General features: G+C 37.1%; 3 protein-coding genes across 4 annotated transcripts; 2 read left to right on the forward strand and 1 right to left on the reverse strand.

Annotated features, from left to right (window-relative positions):
* The first annotated feature begins 3,681 nt into the window (after positions 1-3,681).
* LOC111446627 (transcription factor TCP4-like) lies at positions 3,682-6,257 on the forward strand. The gene is made up of 2 exons (XM_023085513.1): positions 3,682-5,751; positions 5,842-6,257. The coding sequence occupies exon 1, from the start codon at positions 4,428-4,430 to the stop codon at positions 5,712-5,714; it is 1,287 nt and encodes a 428-aa protein (XP_022941281.1). The 5' UTR covers positions 3,682-4,427; the 3' UTR covers positions 5,715-5,751; positions 5,842-6,257.
* A 3,005-nt stretch (positions 6,258-9,262) lies between these two features.
* Positions 9,263-11,959, forward strand: LOC111446628. 2 transcript variants are annotated; one of them, XM_023085515.1, is made up of 5 exons: positions 9,263-10,604; positions 10,676-10,795; positions 10,947-11,095; positions 11,374-11,548; positions 11,638-11,959. In XM_023085515.1, the coding sequence occupies exons 1-5, from the start codon at positions 9,936-9,938 to the stop codon at positions 11,791-11,793; spliced, it is 1,269 nt and encodes a 422-aa protein (XP_022941283.1). In that variant the 5' UTR covers positions 9,263-9,935; the 3' UTR covers positions 11,794-11,959. The 2 variants fall into 2 exon arrangements, with proteins under 2 accessions (XP_022941283.1, XP_022941284.1); XM_023085516.1 differs by having other exon boundaries at positions 9,264-10,604; positions 10,953-11,095.
* A 554-nt stretch (positions 11,960-12,513) lies between these two features.
* LOC111446626 (sodium/calcium exchanger NCL-like) lies at positions 12,514-16,499 on the reverse strand. The gene is made up of 7 exons (XM_023085512.1): positions 15,912-16,499; positions 14,788-14,973; positions 14,363-14,544; positions 13,800-13,945; positions 13,425-13,701; positions 13,014-13,322; positions 12,514-12,933 (listed from the first exon to the last, which is right to left on the reverse strand). Exons 1-7 carry the CDS (start codon positions 16,306-16,308, stop codon positions 12,685-12,687), a joined length of 1,746 nt encoding a protein of 581 aa, XP_022941280.1. The 5' UTR covers positions 16,309-16,499; the 3' UTR covers positions 12,514-12,684.
* Positions 16,500-16,700: the final 201 nt, after the last annotated feature.

Here is a 16,700-nt window from a genome sequence, read left to right on the forward strand (position 1 = left end):
AATTAAATTTATTTTTTTTTTTTTTTTTTGGTTAACTTCACTTGGGATTCAATACTTAGAGTACTCTCGTTTTACTACGAAGAGATAGTGTGCACTCGGACAAAGTTTCAACCTCACTCCCATTAATAATATCACAACTTTGAAACAAAATAAGGATATTTTTTAAATAATATTTTCATAACGGAGCTCTTTACATTTGAATATATATATATAACACGTGTCAGATATTTAAATATTTATATTGTATTTATTCATTGGTTGTTAGTACTTTTTCCTATGTAATTATGAATTTAAAAATCATAAACTCGTGTATAAGGTGTTTTCAATCACGATCATATATATATATATAATTCAAAAGTTGAGGGAGAAATATAGAAAAATATATTTTTTTGTTGGACCATTTATTTGGATCGTGGTTATTTTGTTTGGTATATTTTGAATTATATAAATTATTTTATTTTTAGTAAAAAAAAAAAAAAAAAGTCAAAAAGGAAAATTGACTCTTGATGGGCATTTATTCCATGCGTTAAAGCACGTTATTTAAATTACCCATCAATCAATTTCATTATTTTCATAAATTTTCTTTTCAAATAAATTACAAAAAAAGATAAACATAAATGCCAAAAAATAAATTATATGAAGGGACCCACAGAAATTATCTCGAAGACCAACTACACTGCCACGTGTCTTGTACGCAAAAGGAAGACGGTAATCCTTAAATCCACGTCTGACGGATCAACACCAAAAACTCATCCATTTATGGGTTTGTACGAGGCGCGCGTGTGCCTGACTCGGAGATAACGACATGACACGTGGGAACGCACCCCAATAATGTTGTTTTAAAAGCACTACAAGTCGCAAAGCTCGGCTGACCTGCCACAACTGCCACGTGTACTTTTACCTTTTTACCACTTACATTTTCCAGTTTACGTCAAAAATATTATTTGTATGAAAACAAAATTAAAATAATTATGTAATTTTTATATCATTTATCATAGGTTAACAATTCTAATAATAAATTTATGTTTTATTTTTTTTTATTTTAGATGATTGATTGGGTTGATTAAAACCATATTATTATATCATATATTAAATTGAAAATCATTCATTAAAGAGATTAAAAAAAAAACAATAATCCACAAATAAGACAACAAAAAAGACAGAAAATGTTCGGTCATAACCAAAAAAAAAAATTATTTTCCATAATTTAAAATATATAAATCCCAACTAATACATAAATACTGAACATATTATAAACAAGTTTGTTTGGTGGGATTAGACGGTATAATAATTATTATTATTTATCCATAATTTCAATAAATTTAGATTAAATATATAATTTAAGTCTATTTATTTATTTTTTGTGCTCTAATCATTTGTCCACGTCAGATTCTGATAAGACATACCTGCCAATATCCATCATTTTTTTAACTAATACAATTTTATTAATATTCCTAATTATTTTTAAAATTCTCTTATCCAATCATTAGATAGATAATTAATAATCAATTAACAAAATTCGGTGAGATTGCATATATTAATTTAAAATATATTAGTGGGTCCTCAAATATTTATGGACGGTAAGCTTATTCTAAAAATAATATAAAGTTAAATAATATTCAATATTCTTTATAAAAAGTTATTAATCTGAATAGAATATTTAAGATATTTGAAATAAAATCTAAAGGTTTTAAGATTTTTTTTTAAGCGAATAAATTTAAATTTTAAAATAATAATAATTATAAAAAAAAAAAACCTAAATTCGCGAACGGCCATTATGCTCCTATTGATTGTAACCACTTGCGTAGAAATATACTTTTCAAATTCCTTATTTTATTTTATTTTATTTTCAGTTTAAATAATTAATTAAAATAACTTATATTTTATTTTCAATGGTCATGGATGACGTACTATTGAAATAGTGGAATAAAAATAATAATGAATAATTTAAATTATTGTAATTCGTGGTGTTTTTTTGCGGTTTTTTTTAGTGGCAAGAGAAATAAAATAAATTTATTTATTTTTAGTTGGACATATTAAAAATGGGATTTAAATAAAAATTAACTATTTTCGAATATATGAAAAAAAAAATATTATTGTGCTATTTTATATATGTTCATTAAAATAAATATAATACCATCGGTACGACTCAACTTGTCTTAATAATTTTATGTTCGAATTTAAATTTATAGTAATTATTTCTAGTAGGTATAGAATTAATTTTTACAAAAAAAAAAATTAAATAAAGTTTGAATTTAGACCTTCCATTAGGATTCTATTTAACATCATTTTTATTTTCTTCATTTAATTTTATGTACTTTATTAAAAAGAATTTTTTATACTTTAATAATTTTTTTGAAAATTAATTTTATTTTGAAGTTTATTAAAAAGAATTATGTTAATTAATATTCGTTAAACACATTTGATTAGTTGATTAATATATATATTAATTTTATTTTTAATTACACAAATAAAACAAGAATGAGATTAATGGTTGATTAAAATAGTAATTAATCACCTGAGACAGTTGGTCGCTTTCGTCAGCACACAATCGACAAAACACCGATGTTTTCCTTTATATATATATATATATTAATGTTACATACAAGGGGACTAAGTTCCACAAAATAATCATATAAATATTATCAATATAAATAATATTTTTATAAAACCTATAAAATTTTATTGTTACTTTTCATTATTATTATTATTTTTTATTCGCAAAGTTTCCCAAGCCACATGGACGCGCGTGCCCAAAAAAGAAAAAAAATTACACAAAAATTTTAAATTCTACTAAATTATATTATATTGAATTAAATTTTCACACACCGATATTTAATATATTCATACATTATCGAATATTAACATTTTCGTACCAAAAATATTGAAGCGCGAATATATGTATACAATAAATAATGACTAAAAATTGATATTTTTTTCTAAACCAAACAATCCACGAACCAATCCCAAAAAGACTATATATATATATATATTTGGTACAAAATTAAATAACAAAATAATATTTAATAGTTTTCAATAATTTAGGCAACCATATATATTCCACATCATGTCTTCAACAATAATTGAAAGTGCATTATGTTGATAATAATGTATGTCACACATTATACCATTTTTATATGTTTATCATCGAAACAAAATATATGACATTTAAAATCAAGTTTTTTTTTTTTATGATATCATAAATTTATTTATCAAAAATTTGATATTTTATTAATTTGAGATTTATGATATCTTGCAAAAGATTTAAGGGTTGGTTTATGGTCATTCTCATTCTCAGGTAAAATCATTTTTGTTGTGAGATCCCACGTCATTTGGAGGGAGAAGCGAAACATGTATTACAAGGGTATGGAAACTTTTGTCTAGTAGGCATTTTAGAACTATGAAGATGATGGTGATACGTAATGGGCCTCCAAGGGAGTGGATTGTGTTTGATACTGGACATTGGCCTCTCGACCTCAAGGTGGTGGACTGCGACTAGGACAAATAGTATCAGAGTCAAACACTGGATGTTAAGAGAGTGTGAAATCTCAAATGGATTGGAGAAGGATGGAAGGCAGGAATATTTAAAATGAAGAAAAAAATGGGGAAAGTATGAAGAGCATGATGAAGTCCATCACTTTCCAGATAGAGAGAGGGTGAGAAGGTGAGAGGGTGAGAGGGCGCAGTGATTGTAATGGCAGAGATATCTTTTATAATCAAATGCTGGCGCAAAAGAGAAAAAGGCTGTCAACCCCTGCCAACTGCCACAATCAAGCCTTCTTCTTATAGGCCCATCCAAATTTCTTTTCACTTTCCCATCCTCCCATCTCTTCCTCCCTCCGTTCCTTTTTCTAGTAATTTTGTTGTTTAACTTCTTAGCCCCCACTCTCCTTCTTCTTCTTCTTCCATTCGTTGATTGATTGCTCTCTGATGGAGCGAGATGGGTTGGGATGAGATTATCACTGGTTTTGGCATCTGGGTTTGATTGGGTTTTTGATTTGGAGGGCTTCATGGTGAGTGGGAGGATTGAATGGCGGAGCCCTTTTGGAGAGGCTATACAAACGCAGGATTTAGAATTAGAGCTCGTAACAATGGCGGTTCTACTTTCAGAGGGGATTACAGGAAATTGAAAAGGAATCAGCAATCAATTAGGAAGAAGAGCAGTGTTAGTTCGTTTAAAGCTGGAAGAGGGGAATCTCACGGGACTGGCCCTGGATCCTCAGCCGAATCATCGTCTTCTTCATCATCGGCGGAGCCGGAGTCACGTTATAAATTTCAGTCATACAGGGGAACAAGAAGAAGAAGACGGTCGGAATCTTCAGTATCTCTATGCGACTTTAGACTCACAATCAACCAAGAAGCGCCCGTACTTTCCTCCGCCGTCGGCTTCTACTCTGCCTGGGTGGAGCTTCCAAGATGAGGCAAGAATGGGAGAGTTCGGCCATCAACAGCCGACGAAATCTTCAAGACTGGGAATGAGAAGCACCGGCGGTGGTAGTGGCGGTGGAGGCGAAATCTTGGAGGTTCAAGGAGGCCACATTGTTCGATCGATTGGAAGGAAGGACCGTCACAGCAAAGTTTGCACGGCGAGAGGCCCGAGGGACCGTCGTGTTAGACTCTCCGCCCATACTGCCATCGAGTTCTACGATGTGCAGGACCGTCTCGGCTACGACCGGCCGAGTAAGGCCGTCGACTGGCTCATCAAGAAGGCCAAACCCGCCATTGACAAGCTTCGAGAGCTTCCTGGATGGAATCCAAATGGTTTGAATACGAGCAGCGAGAAATCGGCAACGCAGAAGGATGAGAAGAACAGCGAAAACAAAATTCCGGTTGCTGTTCACCCGCCGGAGGGGAGTACAACTAGGAATTTTGTGGCCGGCAACGGCGGAGTTTCCGAATGTACCATGAAGAATTTGCAGAATGCTTCCACGGAAGATAACCCTAATAGCGATAACTCCAGTTTTCTTCCACCATCTTTCGATTCGGATTCGATCGTCAACACCGTCAAATCGTTCTTACCGACGACGACGACGGCTGCTGCAGAGACGCCCTCGTCAATTTTTGAGTTCGACGCGTTTCCGCCGGATTTACTCTCTAGAACCAGTAGCCGAGCGCAAGATCTAAGGCTTTCCTTACAGTCTTTTGAAGGATCAATATCAAAGCTCGAATCTGAACGAACTCAGCATTCAATTACTCAAAATCATCAAAACGACCATCCCTTTTTCTCTGGATCAACACCATTGGCTGGCTTCGACGGATGGTCGGAGCAGCATCCCCAATCGGCTATGGAAATCGGCCGACTCCAGAGGATTTTGCATTGGAACACGGTGAATGCAGATCTTAGCGGCGTAGACGGAGGTGTTAATGGTGAATTCTTATACAACTCACAGCCAACAACCTCAAGCTTTCAGCCGCCACCGCCGTCGCCGATTCTGCAACCGTTGTTCGGAGAAAACCAGTTGGTTTCTCAGAGGGGACCCCTTCAGTCCAGTTACACGCCCTCGATCCGCGCTTGGATAGACCCGTCAATTACCTTCTTCGACAATCAACAGCATCCAACTCCACCGTCGATCTACCAATCCACATTTCCGGGTCTTGGATTCGCCTCTGGCGGATTCCCCAGGTTTCTAATTCCGGCGCGGATCCCGGGCGAAGAGGAACACGATGGTATTTCTGAAAAGCCATCCTCTGCTTCCTCCAACTCCCGCCATTGAATCTGCTAAAAAAAGCTCAAATCTCTCTCTCTATTCTGTAAGAAACTACATTACATCAAAACCCAGTTCACAAATCCCATGTTTCGTCCTGAACATCATTGATTGACCTGGAAAATTCTTTCAACAGGACTTCCTCTATATCAACTAATAAAGCCAGTTAAGTAGCCACGCCATTGCTTTGCTGCTAATGTGGAAGCTTGCTTGCAGGGAGCAGAATTTGGGTTCCTTTCTCAATGGCTGGCTCATACAGTGGGAAGAAGAAGAAGAAGAAGAAGAATCCTGAAAGCATCACATCAGGTGTCTTCATTCCCGAGTATTCTATATGTTCTGTTTCTATCTACTACTTGTTTATGCTTCGGCTTTTGTTTCCCTGTTTGAAAGCTTTGCCTATCTGCTTGGTCCAGTGTGTGTTAAGTTAGCTATGGTGTATTTTAATGGTGGAGGCTTTCCCTTTGCCATTGATGTACAAGTACACAACATTCTAGTGTTCTTCCTGCCATCTTTTCCCCTTGCTTTTCATTGTAATAATGGAAACCCAATGCCGCAATAACCTGATACCTCATCTCTAATGCTTCCTTGATTTCAGCTACTTCGTTTCTAGATTTGATTGTGCAATCTGATTGGTACTCTTTTCTTCTTTCTTCTTTATTTTTTTATTTTTTTTTATTTAGGTAAATATAGAATACGTCGAGAATCTATTAGAAATCTAATAATTAAAAAGAGAAAGGTAAGGTTATAAAGCCAATTAAATGTGAGATGAAATTAGAAGTATTAAGTTGTGGGATCGTTTGAGTTCAAGTTAGAGTTAGAGTTAATAAGTCGTAGAACTGGTTGGAAAGACATACGACCGAACAATGAGTGAAGTGGGGCGGAGTTAATAACTTTACTTCACTTCACTCCTCACCTAAATGACAAATATCTTCTTTTGCTTTTGGAATAACCCAAAATCTAAGCTTCTTCAATGGTCCCGAGACTGTGAAGATGATGAAACCCCTGCTACACATTTAGTGCTATTCTCAGCCTATTTGGTGATGCCAGCTGAACTTTTGGGTATACAAAACAGCACTTGGAAGTAGGCATAGAGCTTGGAGTGCTGCAGAAGGCTTAAACCAAAATGGTTCTTCAAAATTTATGTTCAAATCACCTTATGAATCGGACATTTTCCTGCATTTCCCCTTTGTTCTCACTCCCATGCATCTGAGTAAAATTCTTAGAAAGTCATCTAACATATGGCACATTTAATCTTAGAGCTTCTATAATTGAAAGGTGCACCTTATTGGTATAGGTAAAGCTTTCGGTTCTTTGAAGCCTTTCTTAGTCATCCTATCCTCAGAATCGGTTTCATTCGGTTCATTCAAATGTCACATGGGTCTGCTTCTTATCCAAATCATATTCATATTGATGCTTTCATTACACAACCAGACATCAACTTGTGGAAAGTGATGGTAGATTGTGAGATTTGGTCGAGAATGTTGTTAGAGAAGATAAAGCATAGTGGTGGTGAATTAATGTGTGAGGAGGTAGAGTGAATTAGTTGAAAAACTGAATGTGTTGCAGAAGAATTGAATACTCTGCGAGTCAGATGGCATGGCGTTAATGTGGAGGAGGAGTTATTGACCACTCTGACCCATTCTCTGTCTCATTGACTCAATGTTATCTAGTACTTCATGTCGTGTGATTTATTATTATGTTCATATGTGTTGCCCTGTCCCTTAATACCAGTAGCCTGCAACATTTTATCTCTATAACACTTCAGTAACATAGCTGCATTTATTGTGCTCATCAAATCTGTAATTTTGAGAAGACCCCTGTGATGCTCTGCTCCATAACTTAGAGGAGAGTAAGTGTGGCAAGTTTTATATATAATCAAATTCTCACATCTATCTCGAATTTCTTAAGCTTGCTTTGTCATGCTCGATAAAGATTCATTGTGAGGTTTTCTTTTGGAGCTTTACGTGTGTTTTGTGTTTTATTTCTATAACTTAGTCGGCCATATTTGGAGTGAAGTTCTTCGTGTTGAAGTTCTTCGTGTTTTGTACTTCCAGTTTTACAACTCGTATTAGGAGTTAACATGGTAATGTTTTGTACAAGCTTTTTAAAGATTATAACACTTATACAGTACATAACATGATAGGTTTTAAGAATATAAATATATATTGCTATTTAAATCTGAAAAGAGAAAGAGAATTTTTTTTCTCGGAGAAAAAAAAAAGAGTGAGTTTTAAAATATTCTAGTAAGTTATCTACTTGTCGGCCCTCGTCACATCTTTAACTTATGTGCGGGCTTAACTCTGGGCTCTAGGAAGTTTGAGCCTAGTCTCTACGGTTGTTTGAGTATTTGGGGTGTCTTGAAGTTTCTTCGAGTGTTTTTGCTCACGGACCCACTTTGGATTTCAAGGAGGTAGTTCATCGATTTCTGGAGTTGCAAATCTGATGTCTTTTTCTGTTCTTAATTTTGATAACTTGTCTTGCTCATGCATGAATGACTAGTAACATAGGTTAAGGCACTGCTTCGTAAAGTTTTCATGAGTGACTAGTAACATAGGTTGAGCCATTGCCTCATAAAGTTTTCATGAGATAGTATGGTGTGAGTTAATTTGAACATCCCTCATGGAAGGTTGTTATTAGCTAACAGGCCTTCTCGCATGACCGTAGAGTCAATGTGCCAGCCAACTATTAGATCAACTTATGTAGCCTCACGCCCATCTCTCAGGAACGGGTTTACAACACAGTGATCCTGTTAAGGAGACCCCTAACCCTTTCAACAAGATTGGGGCACCTACACAGTACCATATTCACCTTATGCCTAGCTCGATGGTACATGTACGAAAGTGGAAAAAGTAGTGAAGAAATATGAAATAGTTTTAGACCGAGTCAAATTAAAAAATATTTTTTCTCATAATTATATTAACTAAAAGGCTGAAATAAACACGTCCAAAGTTAGTCCAAAACTATTTCCTTCACAAAATTCGTGCGAAATTCCTCTCAGAATAATATACTAAAAATTCAAAACCTAAATCCACGTGAATCTGAGTAAAAATCGAAAACAAGAACCCAAAACTCTTAACTCTCAAATTTCGCTTGTATACGATCTCCTAGTTTAACAAGCATCTCTTGTGACGGATTTGATTAGGCCAGGGTCTTTTCCTTCTTTTCACTAACCTTTTGATTAGACCAGGGTCAAAATGACAATTTTACCCCTCACCAAATTTTTTTTTTTTTTTTTAATTTCTAAATTTTTTTACAAGTATTTTACTTTTGTAATTCATCCTAAAATTTAATCTCTAAAATGGTGATAAAATCTTAAAAAGCAGAGCTTAACAAGGAAAATATGAGTAAATTAATGAGGGATGAGACTCATAAGGTATTTTTAGAGATTGGAAAATGAAAAAAAAAAAAAAAAAAAAGGGAAATACAGCAAAAATATAACCCAATAGATGATAGCAGATAAGAGAGAACATAAAAGATTATAGCATTAAAAAACAATATTTTGTATGAAAAAAAAAAAAAAGAGAAATGATTAAAATGGAAGGAGGAAGAAAAGAAAGACAAAAACAAAAAAGAAACCCAACCTAAAGGCGATGAATTGGGTTGTAAAGTTGGCTTGGCCTCGAGCTTTTCTTGGAACTAAAATCCAATTTTTCAGAGAGAGCAAATCTCGGAGACGGGTTTTAGATTTACATGGAAACCAAACCAAACCCACATGAGTAAATTGCAGTGGGGATGGATCATACGACTCATTTTTCACCATCACAGTCGGTCTACGCATCAAATCAGGAGAGTGGAGCGAGGATTTGGGCGACTTAATCGATTTCTCACTCTCTTATGTAATTATTCTAAATCCCTTAATTCCTATTTTCAAATCTTCCCCTTCTTCTTCGATTGATTTGATTTCATTTGATTTTTTCTTCCGGACATGTAACTGGATTTCAGAACAATCTAACTCTTTCGAATCTTTTTGTTCTTCTTCCTCTTCCTCTTCCTCTGCGAGATTTTTGCTTCATTTTGCTGCTTCGATCCTTGTAATTCCTGTTGATTTTTGCCCGTTTTTGTTTGATTTTTGCACATCTGGTTCTTGTTTGTTCAGAATCCTTCATGCTTTGTGAAGTGGATTACAGAGCTAGGGTTTTAGTTTTAGTTTTAGTTTTAGTACTGAAAAAGCTGAAACTAGGGCGGGAGTTATTAGAATCTTAGGTTTTTGTTTTGAATCATAGATGGAAGATGATAGGAATGGGCGAAGAAGAGCAAAAACGGAGGTGTTTTAATCATAGATTTGGGAGTTTTGGGACAATTGGTGGTATTAGTGGTAGATCTTCTTCTAAGAAACTAAAGCCGAAGCCTAGGAAAGTTCCTCAAAGAGGGCTTGGTGTTGCACAGCTTGAGAGGATTAGGTTAGAAGAACAGCAGAAGAATGGTGCTGGTGCTGGTGCTGGTGCTGCTATTTTTTCATCTCCTTCTCCATTGTCACCAACTAAATCCTCCTCTTATATGTCGTTACCGATCCCCGGTTTTCGCCAATCCAATCGTTCTTCGTCTTCGTCTTCGTTCCTCTCACTTCCTCCAGTGAGTCTCCCCTCTTCAACCTTAATGTTTGGACCTCCTCTGCCTGTTCTTAACATGGCTGTTAAAGATTCTTTCACTTTTCCATTGGTGGATCAAGCAAATAGTGGTGGATCTGAAACTGGGTTGTCTGCAGTTTCTATTTTGGAGCAGGGAAATGCTCTCAAATGGCATAGCTCTTGTGAATACTCTCTTGAGAAGGAGAATTGTGGGTTCCATCCCGGTCAGGCGTTTCGTTCGAATTTCGATTTCCCTTATGAAGTTAGCCCTCCCTGGCCTTCCCCTGAACTCCTTCAAAGAGCTCAGCAGAATCATTCACCTTCTCCAATGGTAATCCATGAGTTCTTCTTTTTCTTTGATTGTATTCTTTTTAATACCTATTTGATTAATGGAACTTGCAGGTGAATGTGTCTTCAACAACTTCACATTCTTCTGGCCTTAATACCCAGATAGAGCCCCCTTCAAACCAAAGCTATTGTTATGGCAACTACTCACCCATCTGGGCAGACAAGGAAGAGAAGGTGAATTCATTTACTTTAAACCATTATGGTTTTCTAGAGAGATTGATTGTCCACCACTGAAACATGCTCTGCTCTTGTTTGTGGAATTTCAGTATTTAGTTTAGCTCAATGTATAGCTGTTTCTATGAAAATGATTGTGTAAATTATGTAGTTACAGATGGTTGGCACAAACAGATTGTCTCTCTTTAATCCAAACAATCCAACCGATCCGACTTTCAATTACAACCACTCTTCCTTAGCTATTCCAAATAGATCCAATGATTCTACTTCGCACGGCAGTGGAAGTGCACCGAGTTGTCGGTATGACAATCTCTGATTTGATCTTACTCTATATGCTCTAGATATACTGTAACAACTCAATCCCACCGTTAGCAGATATTGTCGGGTTGATTGTAAGATCCCCACATTGGTTGGGGAGGAGAACGAAGTATTCTTTACAAGGGTGTGGAAAAACCTATCTCTAACAAACGCTTCTTAAAAACCTTGAGAGAAGCCCATAGGATAATATCTGCTAGTAGTGGGTTTGGGCTGTTGCATATACAAATCATATATGCTAAAAGTGTTGTTTCAATGTGCAGAGAGGTTCATACACCGAGTTCCTTGGAAAACGACAAAGAAGATGATGACTTAAAAGGAAATTTCCTTAGCCTTGCTTGGACATCATGTCCAAGCTCGAACAATGTCAACTGCCCTCCAACTTATCCGCTTCTGCAGAACCATATGCATTCCGATTCAGAACCGCATCCTTTTCAGGTGAGAAAAGAGAGAGGGCGTAATGGTTTACATAGCTTTGGTTGTGTGTTTTGCTGAAAATCGTTTCTTTTTTGATTGATATGTCGAAGGGAGGAGGGATACGTGGCAGGTCGACGGGAAAGCAGCCGTTCTACAGCTTCCTTCCACCTGCAGAGGCAAGAACGAGGAGAGAGAACGAGATGGCGGTGAACAACAAGTTCAAGGGCGAAGCGGGAGAAAGAGTTGATCTAGATTTGAAGCTGTAGAAGGTAGAGAGGCTAATGCTTTGTTGTTGCTACCAAAAGTGGCTGGTGTTCATATGATATCTTAGAAATCAATTGCTACAAAACCTGTATGTTACTCTCTTACAACTTCTGGTTTTTGGTTAAATTATGCAAAATTTATGTTAGGAAATCCAAATCTTAGCCTGAAGTGATGCATCTACCGGGAGAGATTTAAAATGCATTTGCTAGGGAAGTTTCGTATTTCTCTCCAATCGATGTGGGATGCATCTACTAGGAGAGATTTTCAAATCCTTACAAAAAATGCTTCGTTCTTCTCTCCAACCGACGTGGGATCTGATCTCACAATCCATTCCCCTCGAGGATCTAGTATCCTCATTGACACACTGTTCGGTGTCTAGCTCTAGTACCATTTGAAATAGCTCAAGCCCACCGTTAGTAGAAATTATTCACTTTGGCCTGTTACATATCGTCAGTCAGCTTGCTAAGTAGGGGTTTTCACATCCTTGTAAGAAATGTTTCGTTCTCTTCTCCAATCAACGTGAGATCTAATCTCACAATCTACCCCTTGGAGTTAGTGTCTTCGCTAGCACATCACTTGGTGTCTGGTTCTGATACTATTTGTAACAACCCAAACTCACTCTAGTAGATATTGTCGTCAGCCTCACAATTTTAGTTCACCGCTAATAGAGATATTTGTCTATTTTGACCTGTTATGTATCATCGTGATCAAAGGTGTCAGTCGTACCAAAACAAAATATATTGACAAAAGTAGGAACAATAAAACAAATAAAAGAGAGAACAGAACAGTGTGAGTTTCTCTAACACAGCCTCAGCAGAGTGTGTCTAAAACATCCGGAAATTTAGATCAACAAACCTCCTGTGAACATATATAACTCAAACACATCAACTCATCTATGACCAACCAAACACATAATCAAGGACATAGACCAGCACAAGAGACAGGGGGTAGAGAAGGAGAGCCACCAGGGCTGTCCACAGCGGGAACGCGGTTCGGAAGCTCCCGAGCAGTCCCATGATCATCGTAACGACCAGAATAACCAATACTTCAGAAGAAAAGTTCCAAACCAATCCTCTCAGATAAACAAGAGCCAAGAACACAGATAGACAAAGCACATTGTTCATTGTCACTGCTCCATATAACTGCACCAAGGAAGCTTAGATATCAATCATTCTTCTCCACACAGCACAGTTCAATATTAAGTATATAAGAAAGAACAAACCTCAGAAAATGTTAAGGAGGCGGTTTTTCGCTTGTCACGGCTTGCAAAGATTATAGCAGAGACTGCTTCACTGGAGTTGGTTGCTAAAGGCAAAGCGATAAACGAAATGAAGAACGCAGGGATACTCGTTGCATTGGAGAAGTTATGTACAACGTCGACCAAAGGATCGGCAAAGGCAGCAGCAATGGCTGTTCCAAGCAACAAGAAGAGTATGGCTCTGATCAACACTCCCTTGCTCTCCTCGACACCCTCTACGACCTCGTCGCTTTGTTCCCCGACGTCCAGCAAATCATGCTCTCTCTTTGTTTCCTATATATACATCATGTCATGCCTCAGAAACGTGACGGTATGAATCAAGAGGAAAATTTCAAGAGGAAAATTACAGCGACCGTCGACCAGGTTATAACTTACTTGATGAAAGTTATGCAGGTATTTCAATGTGTGTGGACCATCATCAGCTCTGCCAGTTCTTGCTCCTTGTACTTGAGCTAGCCACCTAATGATCCCATTGGCAAACTCGGTAGAATCGACATGGTTATCACGAGAAGTATCGAAGTCGCTCAGTATTTTGTTAACAGCATCATCATGATCTAAGTCAATCGCCTCGAACTGAATGCCAACGATTAACGCTCTCAGTTCAGAAGCTGAAAGAAGTCCATTCTTATTCGCGTCGATTCTTGAAAATAGCCTGTCATGAATGTTCATTGAGCAGCAACCAGAATCTGATGAAATCAGTAAGGCAATGATCAAAATGAAAGATTGAACTTATTGTATCAACGAACTAACTTTTCTATTATTTCTCTATCTGGCTCCCCACTTTCTGTCAGGAGTCTTCCAAGTGCTTGCTGTTTTAAATGTCTTAAGAGCCCGAATATCACATGCTTGTGCTTCACAAAGGCAAGTTTCCTCCTTTGAATCCATGGCTGGAAAACCTGCACAAATGTTTTCAACTTATGAAGTGGATATCAAGTTTCTTAGCATGTCAGTACACGTAAAGGTCTTGACCCTTCCGTTGCAGCTAAATGATTCGACTCGAGAAGACTAGAATAGCCAATGATGTTTCTTGCTCACCGAATTCAGGACGTTTGAAGGGAAGGTAAGCTCATTTGAGTTAGAATTACGAGGACAATGAGTTTATTTGCTTTTTCACCTATTTACCTCGTGAAAGAATAAAAGAGAATTGAAAGCGAAAACTAGTACTCCTCGTTAACCTCTCCAACTTGACTTCTCTTACCTCCTTCATGTATCAGCTCTGGTTCTACTCCCCATGTACGAACAAATAGTTCACAAAGACGAAAATAAAATTGTCGAGTAAACCGTAAAGAGACGATAAGAAATAGAGAACGCACCTGGTAAAGACAATATATAATGAACATTGAAACAGAGATAATGAGTGCAATCAACACAGCCAAGTGCCTTCCTGAAGTTGAATTGAGCAATTGTGGGAGTTGAACTACTAAAAATGGAACAACAGATATAACCATAATCCTGGCAGCATAGCTGGTCCATATATCAGTGCTCACTCCAGATTCTGACAAAGAACAAATTACAACGTAAAAAAATATGTCCTTATCTTTGTAGATCTTGATATCCTTGTTTGAACAACATAAAAACACAAACCAAATGTAACACAGCCAAGTGATTGTCCCGTGAAAATAGTCTTAGCACGCACACGAGGCATACAGGAACACAAACAGACACCTTGGAGTTTCTTCGGGTATATTAATGAAAGCATATGACAAAGGTAATATTGTATGAAAGCAAAATGACATACCAGTCAAGCTAAATCCTTTTGTATCCTGTAAATCTATGGCAACTGAATCCTGAAGGTCACACTTCCCGACAATCACACATGTGCCCCAGATGAGTGTGAGAAGCATGACAGTTGAACCAGCTAAGAGGCCCATTCCCACAGAAACCTGGCTTTGTGCCACTTCAGCACTTCCTGCAAGACCAGAAACTATAGAAAAAAGAAGATTAGAGGGTTATCGGAAACAATGCACAGATGGTGATATTAGACTTGTAACCACCGGCAGATATTGTACTCGGACTTTCCCTTTTGGATTTCCTCTCAAGGTTTTTAAAACGCATCAGTAGAGAGAGGTTTCCACACCCTCATAAGAAATGTTTTGTGCTCATCTCCAACTGATGTGGGATCTCACAATCCACCCACCTTAGGAGTCCAACGTTATCCCGTGTCTAGCTCTGACACCATTTGTAACAGCCCAAGCCCTCCTCTTTGGTCCTTCCCTTTCGGGTTTCTCTCAAAGTTTTTAAAACGCATCTGTTGGAGAGAGTTTTCTACATTCTCGTAAGAAATGTTTCGTGTCCCTCTCCAACCGATGTGGAATCTCACGTATTGTAAACATGAATGGCAAGAATGAGGTTTTGGAAAAAATCGTGCCCAGTGTGGAATCTAAGGGCTGCGCTTATGAAAAGATCCCGGTTCAAGAAAAAGAAATGAAAATCATTCAGGTTCTTGATGTTGAGGTCTGATCAACGAGGTTAAATCAAATCAGCAAAAGTTGAAGTACGATAAAGTTGATATCAACAACAAATTGCTACAAGAGTGAGCATTAGCAAAAGCAGAGAGATCCGCGAGCCAAGCAAATTCAAACCCAACAAAGTAGAAGTATAGCAGCAAATGAAACTTTAAACAGACACTTTATCGGGTCAATAACCGAAACCTTTGAAAAAGTAGCCAAGATAAACAAAAGACAAATCCCTGATTTCTTTTCGGGTCAATTTCTGCGATCAAACAGTTCGTATGAAGATGAACAAATGGAAAAGCAAAGTAAAATGCAGATCTATCATCATTTTCCACAAATCCCAGTGATCTAACATATTAGAAATCATGTTTCAAAAACCCATCAAAGTGAATAAGTAAGCAACAAGTACCAAGAATCAGCATAGCATCAGGAAGAGCACCAAGCGCAGGAAGGAACAATCCCCCAACAATTCCAGGTCCCAAGATCTCCAACAAGAGCTCGCTTCCAGTAGACAAATACTTAGCAGCCAAGAACATCAAATACCCATAAACGATAATCAAGAACAGATTCCCCAAAGCAGAGGTGGTACATGGAAGAAACCCATAAGACTCCTCACAAGATTCCTCCGGCGCAGAGACAGATTCCAACGAATTAAGCCGCAAATAAGGGGTTTCCTGCAATTCATTGACGCCATCGGAGACCAGATCAGAGGAAGAAGAAATGGAGGCAAATCGACTGCTGTGGGATTGACCACAGAGGATGAAGAAAATGAGGAGGAAGATGAGATACAGAGGAGGTCTGGACATGGCTATGGGAGCAAAATCTGGAGGTGCAGAGAGGGAGATGAAGTGGGTTTGAAGAACAGAGCTGTGGGTTTAGCTTAAAAGAAGGATCGATTGGATTGTGACAGAGATTTTGAGACTGAACCTGTGGGGTTTACAGTGCTTCCATGTGAGGAGGACGATCTTCACCGCGAGGAAGACGAAAGAATTTAATTTAATTATTAAAAGTTGAAAATTCTAAATGATTTTGTTTTTTGCATAATCAAATCATTTCATTTATTTTTAATTATTCTTTCGAAAAAGGAAATTGTCCATATAATAATAATTTAGAATAAAGTTTTTTTTTCATAATATAAAATTGAGGATTATGAATTAAAGGATTCCATTAATAAAAAAAATTTTAAAATTAATTTTAT

Source organism: Cucurbita moschata, unplaced genomic scaffold, assembly GCF_002738365.1.
Source record: "Cucurbita moschata cultivar Rifu unplaced genomic scaffold, Cmos_1.0 Cmo_Scf00008, whole genome shotgun sequence".
Classification (NCBI taxonomy): domain Eukaryota; kingdom Viridiplantae; phylum Streptophyta; class Magnoliopsida; order Cucurbitales; family Cucurbitaceae; genus Cucurbita; species Cucurbita moschata.